This window comes from Pagrus pagrus, assembly GCF_965226575.1.
Source record: "Pagrus pagrus genome assembly, chromosome: 8".
Taxonomy (NCBI): domain Eukaryota; kingdom Metazoa; phylum Chordata; class Actinopteri; order Spariformes; family Sparidae; genus Pagrus; species Pagrus pagrus.
In genome coordinates this window covers 7,163,739-7,191,669 of record NC_140192.1, presented here as the reverse complement: position 1 = coordinate 7,191,669, position 27,931 = coordinate 7,163,739, and the positions used below count along the sequence as shown (strand labels likewise).

The 27,931-nt window shown below is 42.0% G+C and overlaps 1 protein-coding gene across 3 annotated transcripts in view; it reads right to left on the bottom strand.

Moving 5' to 3' along the window:
• grid2 (glutamate receptor, ionotropic, delta 2) overlaps positions 1–27,931 on the bottom strand; it is a 476,444-nt gene that overhangs the window by 372,378 nt on the left and 76,135 nt on the right. For all 3 annotated transcript variants that reach the window (XM_084359835.1, XM_084359836.1, XM_084359834.1), the window contains exon 2: positions 22,209–22,364. In XM_084359835.1, the coding sequence (XP_084215961.1) occupies positions 22,209–22,364 (156 nt within the window). The remainder of the gene's footprint in view (positions 1–22,208; positions 22,365–27,931) is intronic.

Below are 27,931 nucleotides of genomic sequence, written 5' to 3'. Positions count from 1 at the left end.
ATTACAGAGGAAACAGTGGGGTCTGGCTGCAGCCAACAACAAAATTATTAATAAATCAAAACACATTCGCTGAATATTAATCTCGCATGAAGGGAAAAGAAGGGGGGGGGGCAGAAGACGAGTGTAAGGACCGGGGTTAGCTGGTGACACAGAACAGAGGAGTGGAAAGAAGTGAGAGGGAGGAAGGATGGATGGCAGCAGGAGGTAGAGGGACGGGCGGGGGGGAGCGAGGGCACAGACACGGCGAGAGGGAGCCACAGGGCCAGACGGAGAATGAATGAGAAATCAAGAGGGAGAATGAAATACAGGGCGAGAGGAAGAGAAATATTGGCTCTCAGTCTCACACACGCACACACACGCATGCACACACAGGCGTGTGCATGCGCGCACGCACACACAGAGGCCTTATTGTGTTTTAATGCAGTTTAATGGGGCCCATTCTCCCGGCTTTGGGGGGGAGTGCGACCAATTCATTACTATGCTGTACACACCATCTTTCAGAGCTGAGGCGAGGAATAGAGCAAGAGACAGAGAGGGCAAAAGAGAGAGAGTTGGGGGGAGAGAGAGAGAGAGGGGGAATTCATTGCATCACTTTTTTCTCCCAACCTTGACATATATTGTGGGCTTCTCTCTCTCTCTTGTTTTAGTCTTTGTCTCTCATTTGGCCTTTATTACTCAGCCAAGGCTCTCCGCGTCCCCGCTTGAAGGACTGCTCTGGTGTTTTTGCATGTTTTATCCCATGTACAACACATTATGCATGCTTTCAATTACTCGTCTAAAGAATGCCATAGCGCTAAGTTTTTGAATAGGCTTTGCATTCTAATGGAGCTCTTAAGCCTTCACAAGTGATCTTTGTATGTCTGAGCACTGGCTAGTCTCGCTTACACTCTCATATCTTTGGGAGTTGGCCCTCAGTACAGGCGATGCACAGTCTACTACTCATCCATTCGTCTTCAGTGACCAGTTTGACAACAATGAAAGCCAAGGTTGGCTTCGTCACACTCCACTTGCCTCTGCTGTCCTTGTCCCTGCGTAATCACCGCCAGACATGTTTCATCTGCCTTGGCTCTGAGCATGCTGCTGTCAGCACAGAAAAACCCACCTGCATGCCCGGACAGCTACTCCAGCCATTCGAGGGAAAACACTGATCGGATATCTTTCAGTGCTCTCCTCTCATGGTGTAGCATTTGGATGGCAGCAGCAGTGAGCAATATGGTAATGGTCCTCCCGGGCCCTGCCTCTCAGATCATATACTTGACTCACCGTCTTTATATGCCAGCAGGCAGAGGCTCGGGGTGTAATTGATCAAGACTCCAGGTGTGGCACCGTGCCCATCCTTTCCAACAAACACAGGAAGGCAGTGCCCAGGAAGTATGGAGACATCCCAGCTCTTGGGTTACTTGTGGTGGACACTTCTGGCTGAAATGATCACTTTCAGTGGCTGCATATTGGTTACTCTCCCAACTGCAGGCTCAGTACATGTCCCAAAAGCCCATTCCAGCAATGAAGTGGGAACCCTTACAATGGGACAGCAATCAAGAACTAGTTCCAAACGGTCCAGTCCATCGGAATCATATGTGCCCAAGCTTATAAATCGCTTTCTTCAATGCTAACATGTTATCTGAGCATTACAAAACAATGACTTCAAACCCAAACGCTACGGTCACCATGCTCCTGGTCATGGCGGACAGGAACAAATGGTCCAAAAGCAATGCTTAATTTCATGAAGAAAGAAGACAACAGTGCTAGTTGTAATAGATAAAATGTCATTTCAAGTAAGGCTGGAAACACCAGCAATATGCTGAAACATCTTTCTGCGCAGTCCAAGTTTTAGGAATGTAATGTATTTTACACACTACGCATGTATGCCAATGTTTCCCAACCAAGCAGCACATGTTATCAAGGTTATGTTGTAAAAACATTAGCACAACGCAGGCAGGCTTAGCAGATTTTTTTTTACCTTGACAAAGAAAAACATTAGTGAAGCAAATAATGGCCGAATATTCTCTTATTCCATCTACTTTAGATGGGGACAGACAGATTGATGCAACATCTAGTTCTCAAGACTCCGTTTCTCTACTCTCTTTCTACACCGTCTTCAGACTCGGAGATAATAAAACAGTTGTGTTGAAAATCTGTGAATGTCTCTCCACACAGATAACTGCTCAGTACTCGACAAGGGAATGAATAAACACATGGACCTCTAAGTTAAATGATAACACCATTGGAATCAATAAATATTTTCAATTCCAATCTCTACACTGACAGCAGAAGCTCAGCAATGAATCCATTCTGTCCATTTCCATGCAGAGATTGTTGGAAATCAGCCAGGTCATAGAGGGCATCCTTCAGTGGTGATCCTCTGTGTGTGTGTTTGGCTCCAGCACTTGAGCATGTATTGAGGCCAGTTATTGCGATTTCACGGAGAACCATTCTTGGATGACTACTCATCCTTCTCTACAGAGTGTGGAGGACATATGCCACATGTTTATGTCAACGTCTTACTAATACTTTTACTCTAACAGCACACTCGTATGGACGTGCACGATGATATGAGTCAAACTGTTTTAGGCTGCTTCTGTGATTCCCGAGCACGGCGGTGCCATCCCTCTTGAGAGGGATTTGTTAGGTGTCAAGAAAAGATCTACTGGAGGAAGACACTGTGCTACCGGCGCTTAAATGATGGTCGTCATGTAAGACCGGCTTTTTGGATTCCAACACCCCAGAGTCCTGTCAGTACCAGCAAGACAGTAAGAAGTCGGAAATCTGGAAATGATGACACGCTGTACAAAACTGTCAGCAGGAATAGGAACAGAAAATGCAGATTCCTTAGAGTAGCTGATCATATTTGGTTCATTTAATGTCAGTACGTATCATCACTGTGAAACAGATGCATGCAATGTATGAGGAGAAATACTTCCAAACAAATAAAGTACCGTATAAGGTCGTACCAACTTATATTTAGACGGCACCACAGCAGGAACGGTAGAATCACCGAACACATATCTCATGACACGCCGTCTTGTCTCTAGCTTTGGGAGATACTTCATCATTATCCAGGTTGAACCACTCAAGGTCACAGAAATGTCGTTCGTTGAGTTTCGTGGGCAGGTTTTCTGTTTGAGGAGCCCACCCTGGGGATAAAATTAATCCACTCACTCTAAGGATCATGTTTGCCAGACAAAATTAGCTTACAGGAAAGCCATCTAGAATTGACTATCCATTAAAATGGTCATTTCTTATTCAGGAGGAATTAAAGTGATGTCTTGCTGTGGTTCCCTAGACCGAGAGTTTGGACTCCCTCGCGTGTCAAAATGTTAAAAAATGATATTACTTTCAGCCCAAATTAAAGGGCGTATGAAAACATTAAAAAAAAGCCTCGGGGCATTTAAATGCAATATCTCAAGTGATGAGGCATAAAAAAAATAAAATAACTAAAAATAGTTTATGGGCAAGGTTCAAGATATGTTGTATTTACCATACCTGTTATATATTTGTGCAGTGGCTTTCTGTGTCAAACCACTCATTACACCTAATCAATCTCACTGAAGCACACACTTCACATGTCAACCTGCTGGTGGCCAAAACACTGTACTCAAATCTTTATGAATCTTACTTTAATTCACTGTAATACACTCTCTGTCTACAGATGCTGTGCTTATTGCTGCCTCAGGGATACACACACACTCACACAGTCTCACATTCGCCACTTCTGTCTTTCTCACCGTCTTGATCTTCCTTCGACTTACCCAGTCAGTGCACAAAGCAGTGTACGAGGTGTAATTCAATTAAGCTATGCAGAGGGTGAGAGCTGGCTGCTGGTTTTAACGACCCATCGTTCAGTCGTTCATGGGGGGTTAGGGGTTAGTGGGTTTCTTTTAAAGACTTGGACTCCCTTTAGAGAAAGCTCAGAAAACTGTACACTCCCTCCTCAAAACACCAACCAGGGCCCATCATTATTACCATGAGTATCTTGGTTTTATCTTTAACCCCATCTAACAGCGTAATGTCAACATATCAATCAAGGAAATGCATTTATTAGTTTGATGAAAACCAAAGAGTATTACAGTTCAGCCCAAAAAAGAGAATCATTACATTCCTTATTAATTACCAAGATTTCTTTTGCTTCATACTGCAGACATTGCAGACACATTTTTTTTAATTATTATTCCTTATTATCAACAGATCCCCTACAAAGACCAAGACCACAGTGATTTCATCTGACTAAAGTAGATTTGTATTTATAATCTCATCTGTCATAAGTTGTCACAGCCACAAGTTGCAGGCTTGCCAGTGACAGGAAACTAGAAAAGCAAACGCCTCCACATCATCCTGCTCGACACAGGCACTGCTTCTCACCACATGCATATTTGCTGTTTTTAGTGTGTTAACATGTTAAAACACGCCTGGCGACTTGTCTTGTATTCTGTATATAAAGAACCAGAGGGGCCTGGACATCTGTAAGAAAATGAATCCCTCCTTTATGATGCACACATATATTCCCATGTTACAGATATCTTGAGCCCAAATCCTAAACAGATAGTGTTGAGGGTATTCACGGGTTATAAAGTGTCTCAACCACTGCTGTAACTTTGTACCCCAGTAGCAACACTACTCCAGCAGTATGACTTTGGTTTTGCATCATCAAAACATAAAACCCAGTAGTGTTCCCAGTCAGTTACATTCTCTCTTGTGAATTCATTCAATGGCATGCAGAGAAAAGTTGTTGTTTTCTTGGTGAATGGACATACGATTGATGTGGGAACATACAGCACACTCAGTTTGGCCAAACTGCTGGATTCATTCATCTGCTTGTGTTTGTTCATATTCCGAGTGAAATGCAGTGAGCCACGGTGTTATGAGGAGCCACATGCACGTTTCTTTGACTGCCACAAAACTAAGGTTTCCCCAGAAGTGTGTTTCTGTGTGTGTGTGTGTTTGCAAAAAAAGCAAAAGAAGTCAGTATAGGGCTTTGCTTGCGCCACTCTTCTCTGTCTTTGGAACCCCTGTCACTTTTGTTTGAATAGAGCTAGTCCTCTTGACTCCGAGTGCAATGCCCCTTCTTTCAAAAATCACTCCATTTTAGCGAATTCCTGCAATTAGTCCCGTGGGAGCCCTTGTTAATGTTAGTCTAAATATATAGAAGCCCATTTCCTGTTCATTCATGTGACTATTGTATAAAACAGTCGAGGCTGTTTTCGAGCTAATACTTTCACAGTACACTTCCACTTAATACAACAAAGCGAGCAATCAACTCTGAATGGTTATTCACGGTGGTGCACCATGTGTCCGTTCCATTCTGCCTTCCGTCACTGATAAATAGCACATGCAAAAGGATATCAAAACTGATGTACGTGCAACTTTAAGGATCTAACTGCTGTTTTCAAGGCCTGGGTTGGTGCAGCAGTGGCGCCCGTCTGCCTCACAGAATTTGTGAGCATAAGCAGCCTGAGATGTCATCTAGATGTAAAATCCACAGGTGCTCATATGCAAAATGAATTAGGACAGCCGGTAAAGGTGACTGACATCCACTGAGGATAGAGTACACACAAGCCTTCTGTGGCTGCCTTCGCCATTAAGTGCTTGTGGTCTCTGCAGGACATTGATAAAATATGAATGAATTAGTTGCTACACGGGGTAATTTCACACAAAATAGATGCCAGGTTGCCTTTTAAGAAGCTTTACCCCTGGCACAATCCTCCCAAAGGAAATTTGTGATAAAATCTTCGCTTGATGGATGCCAGGAACATGCACATACGCACGGAAGAAACTAGAAAGCCATTAGCGCTCGACAGACAGCACATCAGAATCCTCTAACCACTGTGGTCCCATGATAATACACAGCAAACACTGTGCATCCTTTCCTCCTATGCTCACCTCTCCAGAGCCACTCTCTTCCCCAATCTTTCCTCCTTCATCACCCAGTCCTCTCTGAGTCCACACAGTCACTTCTTCATGTACCTCTCACTCTGTTGGCACTGTGGTTACTCTGCCAACACCCCCTCTCTCTTCTCCAACATCACCTTCCTAGTCCTTTTGCAGAGAAATAAAAACTATTTTGTATCCTTCTCTGCTCTTTGTTCTTTTCATTTTCTTCCATCTCGCACATCTAACTCAACCTTCCAAACAACTAATTTTCCACTCCCTGCTTTTCTTTCTCCTCTTCTCTTCTGACCTTTCAGAATATCATTGCATTTCAAGTCAACTTCGAGCATTTCTGTCTCTTTTCTCCTGACCTGTTAATCCCTCCTGTGTCGCTGTTCCAGCCCCAGAGATGATGGGATTAGATGCCCCTATCCCATTATTCATGAGGCAACACTGATGAATTCACATTTCAAAACCAACCGGCGGTACATGTCAAGTTAATCGCCCTTGCACTTGTTGTCTCCCCTCCTCATGTCTTTCCCATGTCTTTTCCGACCTCTCTTCTCCTTTCTCCAATGCTCCTCTTCTTGCCTCATCCCCTTAATTTTCTCTTCCCCTATATTGCCCATCTGCTCATCCTCTTTTCTCACCACTCACCTTCTGAAACCCCTCAACCCTCTGTTATTCTCCTCTGCCTTATCCTTCTTGTTTCTCTCTCTCTGACTCTCATAAGACCTTCCGACTAAAAGGTGTGAAGGAGGAACTAAGTGCTTTCTCCTGTCTATAAACAATGTCCTTTATGCCCGCGTGGCTCTGGGCTGGCCTCGCTGTAGGAGGGAAAGATGGGAGATGTCTGCAGAGATTTATCCATTGCTCAAATCTCTTTGTCTCGAATCTTCTCATACTCTCTCTCTTTCCCACCCTGTCGCCCTCAAGTGGAAGAATGGCCAGAAATTGACTTCAGGAAAGAACAATAAAGCAGCGAGAGCAGGAACCTAACAACCTGTAGGTGTCAAGGGATGAGGGGACAGCACCAAGCACTTCAGCACACAGTTTAATCAGAGATATATTGAATGGCTGGGCCCTGAAGTGAAAACGGTAAACACAATTATAATAACTGAATTCGTCCTCATGACCTAAAAAAATTCTGTCATTTATGCTCTCACGCAAACACGTCAAATGCCTGGATTTAAAACAAGGGACTGATGCTGCGTGTAACCATTAAAGTAATAACCATGTAAGTGGTGAGTAGAGCTATGTGTAGCTCTCAGAGGAAATTTAACAATTTCCTGAGGACTTCAGGGCTCTCGATTTTACACTCCAGGGTAGAGCTATGAAATATAGTCAGCACAGTAAATACAGGATAAAGATATCAAGGTCTTTTTTTCCAAGTTAAGGTGATCTCCTGAGGTCTGCTTCAGGCGTACTTGAGGCTTGGACCTTGAAATGAAGCACTGTAAGTGCTATAAAAGAATCAGGAAAAAAGAAATCGAAGCAGAAACAGTAGACATCTTTGCGAAGAACAACCTAACAAGGATCTGGCTTCTTTTGAGGCTGGACCTGGGAATCAAACACGTAATGTAAAACCATCCAGAACAAAGGAATGGTGCAAACAACACTGATCAGATGAAAAGAGGGAATTTTGGACTTAACAGGACACTCTCTGCAATCATGTATTCAGATCAAACAAAACCAGCAGACTGTTTACTTATTCAATAAATAAATTGTAAAAGTATGATAATGTGTGTATTTCTGTTTTCTTTGCTCTCGGAGTTTCTGCAACTGTCGCTGCCTCCAGTTTGGCAGATGCTGATCAGAGAAACTTCAGCAGCGACGCAATTTTACATAACAAAGTAAAATTCGAATACCGATTTCCACACATGTGGGAGCGTGAGTAGTTTTGAATCCGGTGCTGACATTTCAATCATTATTGACATCTTCACCCAGAAGGGCACCGAGTGCAGCAGGAAGAGACAATTTAACAGTCGAACAGCTCATTTCCTCAACCACAGTCCCTCTTCACCTCTCCAAATTCTCTTTCCCAAACCACAGAGGCCGCGGCTCATCTTTTTTTTTTCTTCTTTTTTCTCTCCGCATCTTACTCTCGCCACACTTCATCTCTCTGCATCTCTATCTCCCTCTCCTTATCGGTCTCTTTATGTGCTTGACTAAGGCCGGTGCCACAGCATTGGCTCTTCGGAGCATTTCATTTAAGTGCTTCTCATTGCTCACTCCTCAACACATTCACCTGCCTGACCCTGAAACTCTGCTGTTTGTGTATTCCTGCGTGTGTGCAGCTACTCTCAGGGGAGCTGCCGCTAACGGTTCCAATAATGGTCCGAAAACAGGAGAAATACCCTCGATAACCCTGTAATCTGTTCGGCCTTTCCAATTTCTGCCGCTCTCAACCAGTCTCATGCAGGTGATTTACACATGGCACCCTTTCGACGAGGACGGAGACTAGTTTGAGCCATCGCTATGGCAACGCCGGCAGCTTGACTGACAGCCTGTCAACTTGGTGTCAACCGACGGCCAAAGCGAAACCTCTAATCATTTCCCCAGTGATAGATTTGACAGTGCAGTGTAAAATTTGGAAGCGAGATAAAGAAAGTGTTAGAAGTTTCATGACATCGTTTTCTGCCTCAGTACGCCACAACTACAAAGTGCGGCAGATACGCAATCGGGACTACATTTGAATTTCAATGTAAATTGTTATCATCTACGGTGAATTAAAGGAATCTCATCAGACATCGTGTTCCTCCTCCCTACCTGCTGTTTGACCTCCATCACTTTTCATCCCTCTGTTCCTTTTGTGCGCGAGTCGGGAGCAGCAGTAAATGAAATGGCTTTAAAAAATGAAAAGCCAAAATCTCGACAATAGTGCTGTGTGTGTGTGTGTGTGCGTGCGGGTGAGTGAGAGGGCGAGAGAGAGACTGACTGAAAGAGACAGAGAGAGAAAGCGAGGTACACAAAGAGAGAGAGGCTGAGGCTTGGCTAGTCTGGCAGTGAGCAAAACAATTACAATCTCCCTACGGGGTGAAAAGGGTATGAACACACGCAAGCGCTTGCACACACACACACACACACACACACACACACACACAGAGAGGATGAATTATTCTCTTTGTCCCTTGACGCAGAGCATGTCCCTGCATCTCTGGAACAGAAAGAAACTCTACTTTGGTCTCTCTCTCTGTGTGTGTGTGTGTGTGTGTGTGTGTGTGTGTGTGTGTGTGTCCAGATAGACACTATTTCATGCACAGACATGAAGACACTGCACAGGTGTAAAGGGGATACAATTCATAGTCTAAAACATGTTCATTATTTGTAGTTTATTTTGGTAATCCAGTCAGCTGTCGCGCCAATAAAAAGCTGGAATTCAATTGTGCTGAATAAAAAGCAGTGAGACCACAAGAGAGCACTTTATATCCAAAAAGCATCAAATCAAATCAGGAAAACTTTTCTGGCCGCTCTCTGCCTGTGTAGTTTATGACTCTAATAAAACACAAGCATTAGAGCGGGGTGGCTTTTGTGCTGGTGCTGTGTGTATGTGTGTTGTGTGTGTGCACTCGCACTGTCACAGTGTATCAGTGCTGTTTATTAATTTATTGAGTGTTTTGTCCACCGGTCATAAGTACGAAGCTAAATGCTCTTAAGGGGGAGTTACTTTCAATTTTTATCCTCCAGTGCATACGGTTGTTTGATTCTACATTGCTTTTAGGAAGACGTGTGTGTGTGTGTGTGTGTGTGTGTGTGTGTGTGTGTGTGTGTGTGTGTGTGTGTGTGTGTGTGTGTGTGTGTGTGTGTGTGTGTGTGTGTGTGTGTGTGTGTGTGTGTGTGTGTTATGGCTTGGCAGATAATCACAAGGCTACAACCGTTTAAAAAAATGAATTAACAAGACTGTCAAGTTAAATCACACATCACCACTTGAGATGATGTAATACTCTCACAGAGCTCAGTATTCAGATGTAATGTACGTTTGTGTACAGTGTGCAATACACCGCTGAGGGGTTAATGCTGTAATGAAGTGGTAGATAAGCTGCACATGCAATCAAATGGAAACGATTAAAGGGGCAGGTTACTAAACTGTAGCGTTTAAGCTTGATTTAAACAGAACAGTAAAAACTCTAAAGGTGCAGGATGGGGGAAGACATGAAATATAATGTTCATAATTATGTTTTTATTAGTTTATAATCATCTAAAACTATGAATTGTGTTTTAATTACCCTAGAATGAGCCTTTTATGTCTACAGAGGGACCCGAACCTCTTTCACAGGGTCCACCATCTTGTTTTCAACATCAGCCCAGAACGGCCAGACCAAACACCGGCTCTTTAGAGGGACTTTTTGCATTTAAAAAAAAAATAAAAAATTCCCCTATTTTTAGCAGTCATCATAGGCAAGGGTGAGACGAGGTCTATTCAGTTGGTTGCAATCTGCATCTACATCACTAGATGCCACTGAATCCTACAAACTGGACCTTTCAAACTAATTGCATCCATGTATGCAGAACAATCAAACAGCAAGCAGGAGTGGCAGGCAGGACTTGGCAAAATCTCCATTTTGATTCTTGGATGTTCGATTTGGAATCGATTTTTGATTTCAAAACAATTCGAAATTGATTTTTGATTGAATGAATAGAAAAGGAGGCACTATTTTCAGTCTTTTGCTCCAGTTTATTGCGTGCTTATCATTAATTGTGGTCCTTAATCCGCTGAAATACATTATGAGAGAAACTGAGAAATTAAGATCAACATTCTAAGTCCAGCAGTGAGAGCAGCCTCTCTGCTGCACTGTTAGCTCCGGGGGGTCCATCGTTTTAGCAGACGCTGAGCAGAAGCAGATTTTTTAGTTATTTTCTAAAAAGTGTTATTTTCTTCACCACAGAGTTTGTTTAATGCGTTGAATGCAGCGGTGCGTGTTTATTAGCTTGTTAGCAGTTGTCAGCCGGTCTTGTTCGTTACTGCTGGCCGCTGCTCCGCTCTGATCGTAACGTCTCGTGACGGCATAAGAATTACTTGCAAACACGTGGCCTGCTTAATGTTTGTCTCGCAAAGGTAATTATCCAGTGATTAAATGACTGATGTTTGTAAACCTTTACAATTGCTTAATGAATGGTTTATAAAGCATTTAATTTTGTGTTAACAGTCAAATCACGTTAAACTAATGTTTAATTAACTATAAATCTACCATTTATTCATTATGCTGAATGGAATGCATATACTTATAAATTGAAGAAAGGGAAACAGTGACATCTGACTGCATTGCCAGGGACTGCTGTTGCTTTGCTTGTGCATTTAAAAAGGTATATAAAGTTATCAGCCCTCCATGCATATCCATGCATACCCAGGCATCAACATCGTCTCATGTTAGGTCATTTCTGCGTCCTAGTTGTGAGGGGGGGAGGGAAACGGACTGACGTCACTCCAGGAAGTCTTTGTCCTTTCTCACCTGGTCCAACAATAATTAAATGATATAAAAAGACAGTATTTTCATGTCTTAAGGGCAGGAAAAAAAAAAAAAAAGCTGTTCAAAAGAAATGTAGTTTTCAGCTGAAGGACAGTGGCGCTTTAAAGGAGAAGCCACAACAAAAATAATTTCACGGTGATCTTTCTCCATCTGCGCTGAAGAGAGGGGAAGTTTTCTGTCAAGCGGCCATAGAGACTGATACAAAGAGAGAGAGAGAGAGAGAGAGAGAGAGAGAGAGAGCGCTGGTCAATGCTCAGTAGGGGCAGGAAGGAAACCCTTCAATAGAGATGCACTTCTGACTTCTATTTAAATGACGCTTTCTATCTACCAACCAATCAACAGACCTACCGCCAAGTGAGCAAACACACACACACACACACACACACATACACACACATACACACACACACACAAACCTTATTAAAAGCTCCGAATGCCTGGTTGGATCTGGTTTGTCCCCAGCTGTCAGCTGCTGGACTCCATCACACACACATGCACACACTAAAACAGCATCGAATTGCCTCTTGTAAAATGTCAGTGTTGCCATGGATACGCCCCTCTCGCATTCCTTAACCAACACCCACTCCGAGATTAGTAGGGAGGTTAATTGAATTGTTGCAATTAATCACCGGATGAGGACAAAGATTGAGAGAGAAACAGATAAAGTGGTGGAGAGGGATGAGAAAAACACTGATGGAATAGCATAAAGCCTAAAAGAACGGAGAGGTTAACATCTCTGCAATTTAGCCACGACTACTGCATAGAGGAGGAAGGATAAATCTAGTGGAGAAAGGGTGAGCGGAGAAATGTCAGTGCATCAAAGCCACCGTGTGCTTGCATGTGTGTGGGTTTGACTGTGTATACAGCTATTTGTTAGGCAGTTAGATGAATGGACAAATGAAGGGAGGATGGCAGCCGGAGGAGGACTTCCAGGCTCTGAGTGATGGAATGGCCTCAGAAAATGAGATGTCTTTGGTCTCTATGGCAGCTAACGAGACTGTTCCGTGCATTCACATCAGAGAATGCGGACACAACGATGTGGAGGACAGACAAAGACAGAAAGATGGAGGAGGGAGGCAAGGAGGGAGCAAGAGGCGTACAACTGAGTGATACCGGGCCCGGTTCCCATGGTAGCTAATTGTCAGTGCATGTCTGCTTTGTATGTGACATTGTAATGTGGGGAAAAGAGAAAGTTGAGGCGGGCCGAGAGGCAGACGGGAAGGAGGGCATAATGACCTAAACCATGGCGGTGTTTGGCTGACATGAATAGAAATAAACAAGTTGATTTACAGTAATGAAAGTGGAGATGTTTTGGGGTATGAACATTAACACAGTTGCTTCCCCTTACGTATGTGTTTGAGTCTGGCCAAAAGGCCTCAGGTTGTTGTACACAAGTGACTCACCAGCTTTCAATCACAGCAGACAAGGATGGACGATGACAATACTGCAGCGATAAGAATCCAATCATTGTCTTGGGGACAGTTACTGGAGGCAACAGCTCAAAATGACACCTGACAGGAAACTCAACACTTGCTGACACACTTTCCACAAAATAACCAAAAAGTTAATACAAAAACAACACTTCATTTCATACTGAAGGATGTCATTTCTAAGTCCAAGGGCTGGGAAACAGGAAGGGGCTCTTTTGCCATCTTGTCTGGCAACTTTATTGACCTAATTCCCCCAGAACCACTAAACAGTCCAGTGCAATTTCATTTCCTCAGAGTTAACAAGTTTGAATGTGTCCTCTGAGTCATGTCTTTGGAGGATGATGAATCCTCGTTGTGTTAATCAAAAGGAAATTAAAGCAACGGTGATGAAACGCTCATGATCCTGGAGTTGGTATAAATACAGTATTTTTCAAATAAAGGACATGCTTTAGTTGATTTGGAGGAAGGCTTTAAAAGGAGTTTCCATCAAAGTCAAGCATTATGAGTAATCAAATAAGCCTTTTTCTTGTCTTTGCGTGGGAGACTCAGTTGCAACCCATTATGAGCATGAAGCAAAGTACACAAACATTGTCAGTAGAATGTGTTATTGTCAATGAAGGTGTTTATTGGACTGCATTGAATGAATCCTAGTGCAGAACCACTGATTATCAGCAACTCTTGGCCACTTTTAGCCGCATGAAAGCTAGCTAATAAGGACAGTTTAGCATCTAGAAAGCTAAAAACACACTTTATTTTTTTTTCTTCTCAAGGGGATTAGTTATATGTAGTTGTACTTTCGCCAGCGGAATGCTTGTGACAATTTGCCGTAGAGATTTGATAAAATATGATTTTTTTGCGAGATTTCTTTAGAAATGTTCTGCCCCTGGTGGCTAAAATGTTTACTGTAGCTCAAAGCTTTGTATCACGGGTCATGTCTTTAACTAGATGCATTTAATAATGAATGAAGATGGCAAAAAAGGAAGACCGAACACTAACAGGCCTCTACACAATCCTAGAGGTGTCCATTTTAAACAAGTTGTTGTTGTTCAGCAATCAATAACAAGCTGATAAACGCAGTGCCAGGCTTATGGCACGACTCTCCAACTACATGTCCAACTGTAACTTCAGAATCAAAAGAGCCTCAGCAAATGTTTGATCAAAGCCTTAGACACCAAATTTACTGCCATAACTTGCATTCCCCCATGCAGTAAATCAAATTCTACGTCAATAACATGCAGTATCTAATCTGTCTCCAATCCAGTGCTTTGACTTTTCTGCTGGCGCTGACACTTTTGTTTATGTTTGGATTACAGACTGAGACTGGAGGAGGGGGTCTTCTAAATCTTTTAAACGGCACATTAATGTTTCATGAACAGGGAAGATCATCTAACACTGCGATATTCTGAGGGAAAAAAAAATTCAAAATGCCCTGATTACAAAACCAAAGCCCTCCGTTTCTTTGCACTGCTGACTGAAAATCCTGCCGCCAGAATAGACGAGAATACAGAGCGTGAGAGAGGCGTTGTTGCCCTTTTAGTATGAAGGTTTTGTTTTTCCGTCAATGTGTTTACATTATCACAGTGTAGTCATCAAAATGACAAAGTCTGATGTAGTTACCCTCATCACACTCATGCAGTCAAGTGTTTCTCACACCCTGAAGGCATTCGCTTCATGCTGACTTTAGCACTCTATCGCATCGTTCCTGTGAATCACAAAGAGTTCCACTGTGTCAGAACAGATAAATTGAAAAGACGACAAATCTTCTAAATATATATTTCAGTCACTCTGAGCCATGGAAACTTTAATTAAGAACTTAAGATGATGGAGAATGCTATTATCATTTTTTTACACATCCCATTTTGCATTAGAAGCCCGAATAATTAATCTTGAACGCCACTGAAGCATTTTTTACCGCAATCTTTTGGATCACTTTAATACAAGCAAATATCTCAAATGAAATCTTATTGCCTTTGTGCCACCATTTTCTTTGTTTTTGAATTGCTATGCCGTTTGAGTTTTGTTGCAAATGGAGAATGTTAACGGCCTGCATGCCTGTTGTCGTTCTCCACCGTGACAGCACATGATCCCATGTGTGTTTTCTATATACAGTATCACAGCAATCAATATTCTTCAAAAGCACCACTTACAATGCCTGCCCAGTGTCGCCACAAATACCACGGGAGATGGCTAAAGTGCTAAGATCACTGGAAGGAATTACTTAAACTTGTAACACTAACACTCCACAGCACTGAGCTCACTGGAGCACTCCCGATCCACCTGAACAATGAGCCATATCCTTGGAAATGCTTGGCAAATAAAAAGCAACAGTGGCGAGGAGGGCCATTTAACAGCGTCTCTCATCATCCATTGCTTGAAAGCTATTCTTTTTCTGACGTCTACGGTGAAGCTCTCTGACTCAGTGTGATGTTAGGTGCTGTCCATGGTGCTGAACCTTGCTGCCATTTACAGTACATTTACAAAGATGACATTTTAAGGAGATGATACTCGAAATAATACGTAAACAAATGACCATAGCTTTGACTCAACTGATCATTATTTTCATTACCAATTCATCAAGCCTTTAATTTGATGAATTTGATCGTCTGTAAATAGAAACAATCAAAAACCCAAAGATTCAATATGCAATGAATGGAATCACCACTTTGCGAGTTTGTGCCACTGCAAGCCAGTCATGTTGCTGTTCACATCCAGACATAATATATGTAATGAAGGCTTTAAATGGACTATTGCATTTTTTTTTTTGGTAACATGGGAGTTTGCGTACAGACGAGTACAGAGGACTGAGCTTTGTCAGGCGATGCAATAACAATCACCTGTAGCTCAATGTAAGTAGAACCAGTGAGCTTGTAGTAAACTAGTGCTGTAAGTAATAGTGTGTAATACATTAAGAGAAGTGAAGCTGACCTCTGACCTTCTGATATACAGTATAATGTCCTCACTTCATCATTTTATCCAATTCAACGATTGTGTGAAATGTTGTTATAATCAGCATATGCATTCTTGAGTTGTGGCCAAATACACGGTTGTCAGGTCACACTGACCTTGACCTTTGACCACATAATTCTCTATGACTGTCGCCATCATGGAGGGTTAAAAATTGTCAGGTTAGTATCTGACACACATAAAAGTCATGGATGTATACTACAGAGGACTTTTTTCCCCTCTGAACAGCAAAGATTTTGCTTCTGGATTCAGTCCTGGATGTTGCCGTCTAGGCTGTGTACTGTATAATCATTGAGCGAATTAATCTTATTCTTAGATTAGTCACTCATGTGCATTCTGTCCTCAGGATTATTTCTTAAGTGCATCAAATAATAGTAAAATTAAACAAATCCTCATTTTGACGGGGACTCCCACACTCCACTTTGAGAGAAAGAATGTAGACACAACAAAGCAACGGGTAGTCATAGACGCTGGCAGGGTCTGTCAAGACTACCCAGCTTTTCTTTCTGCATACCTTCTCCTGAAGGTGTGAAGGGATTTTTTTTCCAAATCTGTGTGTGTGTGTGTGTGGCTGTGTGCGCATGGATGCAGTTGTGTGCCCTGTGTGTCAAGACTAAGCGGTAGATGGAAAATAAGCCGAGACGACTATTGAGTTCCCTCCCTCCTGTGGTCTCTTCCTGCTCTCCCTTTCCGTGCCCCCCACGACACACCAGCACACGCCCACCTTCCCATTGACTGTTATCCAATTAGGTGATTCTCATTGCTTTAATCGATGGAGACATGAACGGGCACACACACACACACACACACACACACACACACGACTCCACCCGTTCCCTAAGTAATGTCTAGCTCAGTTACTATGGAGATAGGGGGTTAGGGTGTAGGGAGTGAAATGTGAATATAAGTGACAGGAGCAGATCCACAATTAAGCACCATGCAGGAAGAAGAAAGGGGAGGGAGGGAGAGGGGGAGTTTGATTTAATCCAACCCCCTCTACACACTCCTGAGACAATTTTGCACATGCACACACACACACACAGAGAGAGAGAGACACAGAGAGAGAGAGACTACCCTCAGGGCAGAGAACACAGTTAGACATTTGGATAAAGTATATAATTAGATAAGTCTTTTTAAAAACTAACAGCTTTATTCTAATATGATCTGCATTGTTAGAGATATTGTTGTTGTGATGTGCATTGTGTTTTTTATTTCTCACTCCAGCATCACGGTTCTGACGCTCTACCTCTCTATCCTCTTTAAGTATCTGTCCTCTAATCAATATTACGTCACTTCTGTCACTGTGCCACATCCCCTTATGCATTTCATCTAAAAGTGAGTCAGAAAGCGAAAGATTAGAGCCGCAGTTATTTCCAGCTGCAACCGCATTGGCTGGTGATGTTCTCAGTTTGTGACTGTGTGTGGGGGGGGTGTGTCATCGTGGCAAAATGAGTTCCTGGTGACACACATTGTTGCAGGAAATAACACAGAAGGTGTTTTGAGTATTTTGCCAGGTGTTTGCATGTCTGTCCGTGGACAGATTTGTCAACGCAATAGCTTCAAAACTGTGCAAGTTGCAGTCACAAATCTTCACAGGTGTGTACTTGAGATCAAAATGAAGGCTGAGTTTGAGGTAGGAAGTAGGAAAAGGGCCATTTGCCTTCCACTTTACAAGCCTGGCCAAGATTTGTTTTGTGTTGCAGATCAATGTAGCCCAGTCCCAATTATTTCTGTCCACTCTTGTGCGAGATGCAGTAACGATACTTTAGAGGTGTGTATTTGAAGCTAGATTGAAGATTGAAGTGTTCCAGTCCAGGACTACTGATGTGGTAATCAGTGGTCATGGGTCGGAACGTGAACATGTTGACGGATGTCACGGTTGGTGTGATCCCACCGCAAGATGGTCTCTAGTTTTTGGTTATTACCATTTTGTTGAAGTTGCTAACAATCCTCAGAAGCAGTCCGGCCTCCACTCTGAGAGGGCTTCATGTCCTGTGCTGCTAATTGACGCTGCATTTTCTTTCAGAAGCGTTCCACTTAATTTTGTCAGTATTTCTTTGCGGAATTATTACCTTGCGATGTTCTTTTTTAAGCTTTGTGATCAGCTACTATTCCCACCTCTGAACTGCACTTATACAGAATGTCTCAAGTGCTGATTGCAATAATGAGCTCTTACCTTTGCATAGCTAGTGATAATTACATGTCAATTGTCTGGACAAACTGGATGAGAGGCAAGGAGCGAATGCTTTTCTCTCTTTAATCATATCTCAAAGTTATCTCAAAGTAGTAACTATAGCAATCCCTTAATGAACTAAAGCGCAAGGACATTTGTGATTTATCTACCTACACTTTCGCCAATTACTAGTGTAATGCATGTCTCAGAAGCAGAATTTAGATGATGAAATATCTGTGATAACTGTAATTATTTCATAATTCATAACTACTTGCTGTAGTATCAACAAACCAATGCACCAAGTAGGGGATAATTTAGGAGACTTTGAAGAGACAATTTGATTATCTGGCTAATAAAGAAGATGCACAGCCTAATAGCAATAGCAAATCTCTTAACCAATCAACTTTTGTCTCTGCTTAAAAGGCCACAAAGCCAAGCAGCTGAAACCATCACGCATGGGAGATAGACAGAGACAAAGACGACCGATTTACCAGCCAAGTTACCAGTTAGCTAGACAAATTCACAGATAGACAGGCAGACAGGAAGACAGGCAATCAATTCATCAGCCAGCTAACGACACGAGCAGACGGGTAAACAGACAGACCGGCAGGCAGACTGGCAGGGAAATGAGTCAGGCGGTTTGTTCAGTACCAGGAGGACAGGAAAGAATTCATTGACCCTCCCACAGATTTGGACAAACGAGTCAACAGACTGAGGGACTTGGAGGCCTGCAGGAGTTTAATCAGTCAGGGGATGAGAGAGGCAAAAAATGAGAAGCAGAGCCAGTTTTTTTCATTGAAGACTAACTGGTTGAAGTCCAAAAGAGAGAAAAAATGAATTAGTTGCATTTCACCTGTCGTTAATAAATCCTGTGCTGCCAATAGACACTGTGTGCTCTTCAGCAACTAACTCTTTTTATGAGCTTTCTATTGCAGCCAACAGCACTTGACAGCAGCGCACCTGGCAACTCCGAGTTGTAGCTGTGTCTATATTTATGAATGTGATGTATGAGATTGCCGAGAAGAATGTGCACACTCAGCAAAAGAAGCATCCCACGAACCGAAACAAAGTTTAAAACAGGAAGTCACAGAATTATTCTGTCCGCAAAAATGTAAGAGGAAGGATAGAAAAAAGAAAACGTACAGAAAATGACACACTGCAGGATTCAGACACGTGCTGTCGGCTCAGTGCGCTCGGTCAGAGAGCGAGCGTTCAAACACTGCCTCCTGCTGCGCTGTCATCCCTCTTGACTCACTGTCATTATTTCACACAATGCCGATATTCTAAACAAGACACTTGAGATTCAAGCTGCTCACTGTCCTCAAAAGTAAAAAAAAAAAGAAAAGCAAGAGACAAACACAGACATTAAGCATTCGTATGTGCACACAGAGCCCAGATAATAGAACTACTCAGGTTTAGGACTTCAAAGGATTACAGCCCGACTACCAAACAACACTGCAGAGCCCTTCAGAAGGCTCCTAGAGGTACAAACACCCACATGCAGTCCATCTACATGAGGTCCTCTGAGCTAATCTCACAAGGCACACTTATATATGGCCGCTATTGTTTGTGAAAGGCACCCAGGCTGATTCCTGTTCCACTGAAATGCAAACAAAATGCATTCTCTCTACTCGCTCCTTCGCTCATTCACGTAATGTGTCTTTGTTTATTTCAGCGTGTGCACAGGTGTTGATAATGGTGCCTTTGTATTTGATAATCAGTTAATTAAATCATTGAAGGGATCATTTTTCATGTTTCATGTGCCTCTTTAAATCCATTGGTTTTGGTTAATCTGTCAATAAGATATTGCTGAGTAATTGTGTAAAAGAGTGCAATCTTTTTTAAGATAATAAGATATTTGATAAATAAATCAAATATTAGTTGCTTAAGAGAGTGTAGCTATGGTACGTGTCCGGTTAATTTAACCTGGCGCTGAATCATTATTCACGGCCGTACACAAGACGTGTTTGGTACGTCCACAATAGATCCATAAAATATGACAATAAATGTGAGTGCAAGTTGCTTTTCCGGTGTTGGAGTTGTAACCCTGTAAAATGTAATCATTTTAAAAGAATTAAACAAAAAAGCCAGTGAACAATGAGCAGCTGTATCACACCAGTAAGTAAGTACTGTGTCTGCCTCCGCTAATTCCCCTCTGTATTTTGGTTAATTCCCTTTTTATTCTGAGTTAATTCGCTGGATGATTCCGAAGAGGCAGCCAGCATTTTATAAAGGCTCACACACGTGCGTATTCGGGTCATTTTAGGTGAGTTTATCATACCATTCTACTTTGTGCCAGCATACTAGCTGCGTTATTACCTTTTTAATGTATGATTTACAGTCTTTCAGGATTAGAATGGTGACAGATACAAACTGAATGTGCTCCAGAGGCTGACTGGCTATCAGATGTACGGCACTTAATTTATTGTTCGCTGTGTTTAAATGTGTGAGAAGAACTTAAGTAATTGCACCGCCGATCAATTGACTTGTTATCGTCTTTGACACTTTACTAAGAGTATAATGTCTTCTCGTGGTGAAAACAGACCCCGTGATAAACGATTCCAACATTCATTCAACTACACAAGCTATTTCTTCTATTACAAATGATTATGAGTTGGGAGAAGAGGCTGTTTACTAGTCTTTCTGTGTGTGTGTGTGTGTGTCAGGTGTAGGGTAAGAGTATTTTTTTTCTATGTTGCTGTTGTTGTTACGGCTTCTGTGTGTGTTTGTGCCAGCCCTGCGGTGATGTAACCAGATCACTGTAGTGCCACAGTACCACCCACACACTCATCCCTATCTATCTGCCTATTTTTAATAACATTCCCATGTTATCAGAACACCAGCGGTGCCACGTTTAACCTGCACACAAAGAACAGTGTTGCTCCACACAGCTCAACAGTTGTGTAGAGAGCGAACAAGCTAACTAATACATCTGCACCAACCAATAACACTTATCATCTCCTTTGTTTTGAAGTAATCAGTTATGTTACAGTATTTTCAATAGTTGTGCTTTAAAAAGACTTTCTTTAAAATCTTTGTCCGTTTGTTTATAAGATGTTGGAATAACCTTCGACAGCAAACCTACATTGAAACCAAACAGCATAATTTGCAGTTGCATTTTTATTAAAAATGTATCAAGTTAATGTATTCATCGTCCTGTTTATGTGAATGAAAAACAAATTGACTACAGTATTAAAAGGCTCTTGCAGTCAAATGCACTGCCGACCTCATTTATTATACGTTCAACGAAACTGATTTTCTGTGTACTAATTCTGCTGCTATACACCTGAGGGTCTTTTGGTGAAATAATCTGATTAAAGCATCAAATGACAAAAACTAGAGCCTTGACCTATACAGTTTTGTTACACGAGGTCCTGTCAAATTAAATGCTCGATTTAGAGTCAAGCCTGTTGGCTTTGGTCGTGAATCAGCGGCCACATTACATAACTTCTTGACAGGCAGGCATGAATATCCAAATCTGTGTACACATGGATGGAAATGAGTTGTGTAGCCTAGTGTCTCCACTGTTTGACTACCATGTATCAACAATCCAGAGTCAATTTCTTGTCCAAACTACATTTGCATGAAATAAACTGGCTGTCACCATCAGAACAAACCAAATCAAAAGGGAAGAGGAATTAAATAAAAACACAGCCTCATCCTCAGCTGACAGCGTGACGCAGGTCAACTCGGAGGACATGCAAGCCATGCATGAAAACCAAGGGGACATTAAAGACAGAGGCTGATTGTGTGCCAACTTTTTGATGCTGTTTGTGATGCATGAATTCATTTCCTGTGCCTCACTGGTCTCAGTTCATTCATTCAAGGGGTCAACAAAAATACACAGGACTGAAAAAGAGCCACTGAGAGTGAAGTTTGACACTCAGATCAAGATTTTCCTTGGATGTCCTCCTTATTATACACAGTTGCATGTTTTAAAATAATTCCGGTGGAGCAGTTTATCTTTTTGGTAAATAAACTGTTCAGGAACTGCTGGAATGGCTAATAGCTCCCAGAGCTGAGCTAAGATTTGAACCATAAAAAAGTAAAAAACATCATGAATATTGGAAACTGAAGGGATCAATGTTAAAAACAAGCATTTTCATTTCAGTCTGAACCAGAAAAGTCGAGCTGAAAAAATGAAACCTGCCCACAAGCAAATTGATGCCCTCCTTTTCGATATGATTTTATACCAACACGACAGGAACAGCACAAATTTGACTTGGGAAATGATGCACCGGCTAGGCCCTGTTGCTCCCAGGCACACATGCTAACTTCCAAGACAATGTAGTATTGTTATTATCCTACCTTCTTGCACAGCCTGGAAGGGGTTGTTCCCGTCGACGAACTCCACAGAGATGGTGATCTTCTCCGTCTCCAGGATCTCATTGTTCAAATTGAGATCTGCCACAGCAAGGCGAAACACCTCGTCATCTTTCCGCGCTGACTCATCAAAGATGGCGCCTGTTGACATGGAGACGGAAAGGAAGAGTGGAAAACATTCATCAGTATTAGAGGACTTGTGGGAGAGAAAACATGGTAGAGACAATATAGATGGATGAGCTGCAGAAGTATGCATCCCACAAAGATGAGGCTCAAACTTTAACTCTGAGCCAAATGGTCTAGCTTCACAGCAGAATTTGCCAACACCGGAAAAACGTAATTCTTTCACAAAGAAATTGCTAAACAACCGACAAAGTGTAGTAAAAAAAAAAAAAGAAAACTTTGGTTATCTGGGACCAGTTCCATGATCCCAAAGGTTACAAGATGAATAATGACATTTCGGTCAAAATTTAACGCATGTAATACTCATATAATTCCAACAAATTTCCAATGACCATCTGAACACAAACACCTGGCAAATATAAGATGATCACTTGATTTTTCTGGCTGGAAAAGCCGCCAGAAATCTGCTTTGAACAACTGGCAGGCTTGTAGCGGGTTATAGGATTCTGAGGGCAGCAAAAGATACACAAAAGACAGCTGAACTTTCTGCCACATTTGGAGAGACCTCTGTTCTGTTATTATTTGCTCATGTTGACTTCGTGTATCTAGCCCCTGAACTGGGACCCCGCTTGAGAAAGACGGGGTGTGAGGGGGAGGCGGGTCGACATGAATGTTCATTCTAAGGTCAAACGCTGCCCAAGGGCACACTGAGTCAGCCAAAATGGTTGCTGCACAAAGGGAAGCAGGGGAAGCAAAGACTGGTGAGTGCCAGTATCTGTAGTGGCAGATAAAGTTCCCACAAGACAATGCTAAATTAGTCATAAAAATAAATGTCAACCTGCAGCGTCGCTGAGACAGACAAATGAGGCAACATGCGGTGTTGACTGGCTGGTAGAGATTTGGTCTCTGCTTTGGTCTGTTACGCACAATTAACCACGTGTTATCTATTTCTCTCTTTCTTCTCTTTTAGCCTCTCATTTCAACCCAGTTTATCCCCTGAATCCGTTGGGCCACTAATTGTGTAAGCCAGCGCAGTGAAGCATTGCTAACTGTATTTCACTGACCAGAAAATAAGCCTCATATTGTATAGTGTGCTTGTGCGTGCGTGCGTGCATGTGTTTCCGTGTGCGTATGTGTGTCTGTGCATGCAGGAGACAGGTTTCAAATTTCATTAATGACCAGGCAGACTAAATTGGCTGAGAGCTGTTTTGTACCACATTGAGCCTGTTACTGTAATTTGGTCTGGTATAGTTCAATGAGTGGAGTCTGGAGCTAATACTGCAAAGGTTATGGTCTGGTTCCAACAGAGGCTCAAATTATAAGAAAATATGCTCTCCTGGTAGTTCAAAATGAAGTACTTTGGATTCAACCGAGCTGAAAAAGAGTATGTATCACTCTAATGTGATTAGATTGATATTCTCTTTCCAGGGATGTGTCTGAGAAATACACTTTTCTGCTTAATTAGATTAAAAAATGTTCAGCGTGTGCCCTGTACTGTAGTTAAAAAGTCTGAATGATGAATTTAACAGACACAGAAGAACTTGTGTGGAGTGCATTCATCTTAAAACCCTGAATTGTACTTCCCCTCCCCTATTTCAAACGACCTGTTGATCATATGCAGCTTCTGAAGGACAATTAATTTCAACGCAGCCATTACACACCAAAATTCAAAACCAGATGCCGTTTGAAGGCGGCTGAGAACGGTGTGCTAACTGCTTCTTCATCAGAACGCCTCATTAAGTATGCATCTTTCAATCATTTGATCCATCAGAATTCGGCAACTGTAAATACCCTCCCACTGATTGAGTCTCGGTTGTTCTTTTAATCATGCAGTATAGATGAGGTGGGACAAACAGGCCTGGACAGAGCGATAAAGAGTGAAACACAAAGACTCATTAAGTATTCCATTAGAGATAAATTATGAATGGGATTCCAAATCAGCTTGAAGATGACACTGCTGGGGAGGGATTTGCACACATTTTAAACTCCAGCTCTGCACCACCGGAGGACAATGTTAGGTTGCGGATGTCTAGAGGACAAATGCGTGAGCAGATGAGAGGAGGCCTGTATAGATGGCTTTAAATTGATGCGTTAGATGGAAGTCAGATAAAAGTCAGAGCACTTGAAATGGTTATTTTTTGCACTTTTGCAGATTATTCACAGCATGAAAAAGGATTATAATGGAACTGAACATATGTTAAGTTTACGTTATTTGGGTCTAGCGGTCACGACAGTCAAAAGAGGAAATTCAAATAAAGCAATATCCGCCATATTCCAGCTGCTTATCAATCATTTTCCCTCCTCCATTCTATTTCTTTCATGATCGCTTAACCACCTACTATTTCCTCTCTATCAGTCTGTTTGACAGCTGTTTGACAGCACCTGCGCAGTGATTCATCAGCTTCCTGTACGCCATTAAAAAAACCACACTCTTTAATCGAGGCTCAGTGAGGTGCCAGACAAAAAAGTAAAAAATACAGACGTGAAAAACTGACTCATCATCCGAGAGTGTTCTTAACATCCTTTTATACCTGAAAGTATGGATAAAAAAACAAAACAATGATTCAGTCATTTAAAGATGAATCATGATGGAAATGTGTGGGTTATGCCGATGTATGTCGGGCGTGGCCACATAGGCAGATATTCTCAATGTGTATTATGGAAAAAGTGATTCATATCTTTGAATGTGTGTGGGAGGGAGAAGTAAAAAAAAAAAAAAAAAAGTGGAGAAAGGAGGATGGCTGAACGACGGCTGTTCTCTGCCTGTTATTTTATCCAACATCACTTCACAGTGATTTACAAACACAGACACGCACGGACCGGCGCAGACGCACACAACACACAGATTCCCCGTTCTTCCGCCTTTCCAGTAATGTGATTGTGAGCGCAAAGGCAAACGTCACCACATAAATCAACAGGGAATAAAAGCACTGAATCTTGCTTTACACAGACGGCCCAAGGGCGGGTACACGGACATGCACACACACACACACACACACACACACAGACACAGACAGTGGTGTGGGCAGCAGCGCTAAATCACCAACCCATTTCCAAACCATCCCTTCCATGACAACGGCATCAACAACAGCAGCAGTCAGTTTGGATGGATGCAGCATCCGAAAGTAGAGACCCCCAAATTGTTCGGTCGAGAGGTATTGATCAAATGTCTGCTAATGGTCAAGTGTTTGGTATTAATTCCCTTGTGTGTTTACACTGATAAAGAGGCAATAAATGACTTGTTTGTCTTCTTACTGCCCAATCACCTCCTGGGATGGATGAGGGATGCTGGAGGTAAAACGAGAAATGGGGAGAGGGAGCGTGTTGTCACTGTGAGGGACAAAAATGATAAATCTGGGAATTTTCTTTTACAGTCTTTCATTTTACATCAAGAAATATCAGCTTTGAATTATTGTCAGCTTTGAATTATTGTCTACCTCTTATTTGTGGTATCTAATTTTGATCATAGCAGGTCAAAGTAATTGATTATCGGCCTACCAACACAGACCGATGGAGACTTTATGCAGAAGAAGATGCATCTACATAAAATCGTTTCAGCACTTTCTCCTTGTGATTTCTAAATGACTAAATACAGAACATTATCTAACAAACAGCCCCTTTGATTTTCAGTGAAACAGTACCTCACCAGGCAAGCAACATGGTTGAAAAAAGCTCATTGACGATGATGACTGCATAATGAATCAATATGTGGTCAAGCAGGTCTTCCCAGTTCTTTCGTATCAGCTTTATTCCCATGATGGTGCACTGAGCCATGCACTCTTACTTATTAGTCTGCAGTGCTTCCCCTAGGATGAAGTTGGAGGTGTCACATATGCGCAATTTAATTAAATTTTTTTGTACATCTGCAAACTGCGCCATCTGGGAGGTTTCTATGTGTCTGCTGGCAGCAGAGGGACTCTAAGTACATAAAGTACATATGAGGTGCGATGAGACAGTTTTTTAAACTCACCTTTGGAGGGGACAACTACATGAAATTTTCTCAAGAGCAATTTGAAGAGGACACCAAATGTGGTGGTGTAACTCAATATGAAGAAAACAGCCGGATCATGTGGAATACATACTGTCTTTATATCAACATGGATCAACCAGATGTTGTTTATTTCACAGATTACTGTTTACTCGCATTTTCCCAACAAATGACTGCGCTTGCTGTAACGTTACTGTGCGATGCTCACGTGAGGCAACATTATTCTGCATGTTTGGCATTGCTTGCTTCAAGTGTTGACGTGTACCCGATGTGGTTGGGCTGACATAATCAGGTACGAGTTAAACACTTTCCTTACATGTCACACACCTGAAGATGTTGTAAAATGTCATGGTCACATCATTTTTTTGTCATGCAATGTGATCAGGCGATCACTTCTGTTGCTAAAGTATAGCATCTGGTTAACATGAAGACGACGAACCATTAATCAAAAAGGCTCAAGGCTCAGTAGTCTACAGCCACAGCTCAGTGAGGCTGTGTTAAGGTGCAGCGGTGCATCAAGCTTAATGCTAACATGCACACAATGACAATGCTAACCTGCTAATGCTTAAGTATGATGTTTAAAATGTTCACCGTCATGTTTTTTTGAGTAAAAAAGCTTCAATTTGTTAATTAAGACAATTAAGTGCAGGTGAGTCTGGTGAGGATGCCACCAGCACAATGCTCAATCCAAAAACTGACATCAAACTGTTGCTGGCATCAAATTAAAAATAAGCACAGTTTTGTTTACAAAAATCAATTAAGTAGATGAAGTAAAACATTAAATATATTGTTTTTGTTTTTAATTGAGTATGTGTCAAAAAGAATGATCAAATTATCATTCTCCTCTTTTATTTATGTTTCACACAGATGAAAAAATTAATTGAAGTGAAGCGTGTGAACTGACTTCAATGACAGTTAATTTAATAGCTCCTTCGCCATTTAACATAAAAGCAGATCAAATTCATGGTGGTGCTCAGGCGTTACCCCAGTCAGTGGGAAACATCCTCTAGAACATTGGTACCAAATATCATTGAAGGTGGGGAGGGACTATAATGAGATGGCCAGTGTAACAAAGCAATTAGGATTCATCCTCTGGTAACCATGAACCTGTCAGCCAAAATCCATGGCAATCCATTTAAAAGTTTTTGAAATATGTTCGTCTGGAAAAAGTACAGACAATGGCCTAGCATGGATCGCTAACACAGATCAGCCTGCCCCCTTTTTTGGTCTCTTCTGTCCATTTGAATAGTATTCATTGGTTTCAACCAAGTTGGCCTGGTGGCGGAAAAATGTCTATATTAATTTTAATCTCAACATTTTAAAGAGGAATGATTCATCCAGCTCAGCCATCAGAGTAACCATATAAAATCAGATAATGGCATTCAGGCAGACAAAAGCACACTGTTGAACACAGAAAACACGGCTCAATTTCCTTATTAAATGAACAAATTAGGAAGGCACATCATCCAACGCAGAGTTATTATGTTCCCACACTCTATAAAGACCCAGTAATTAAGCCAGCTCCTTCTCAGGATAATCATTCAGCACGAGTGAGAGAAGGATTGTTAAGAATGATTTCACGTCGAAGGAGGGAGAC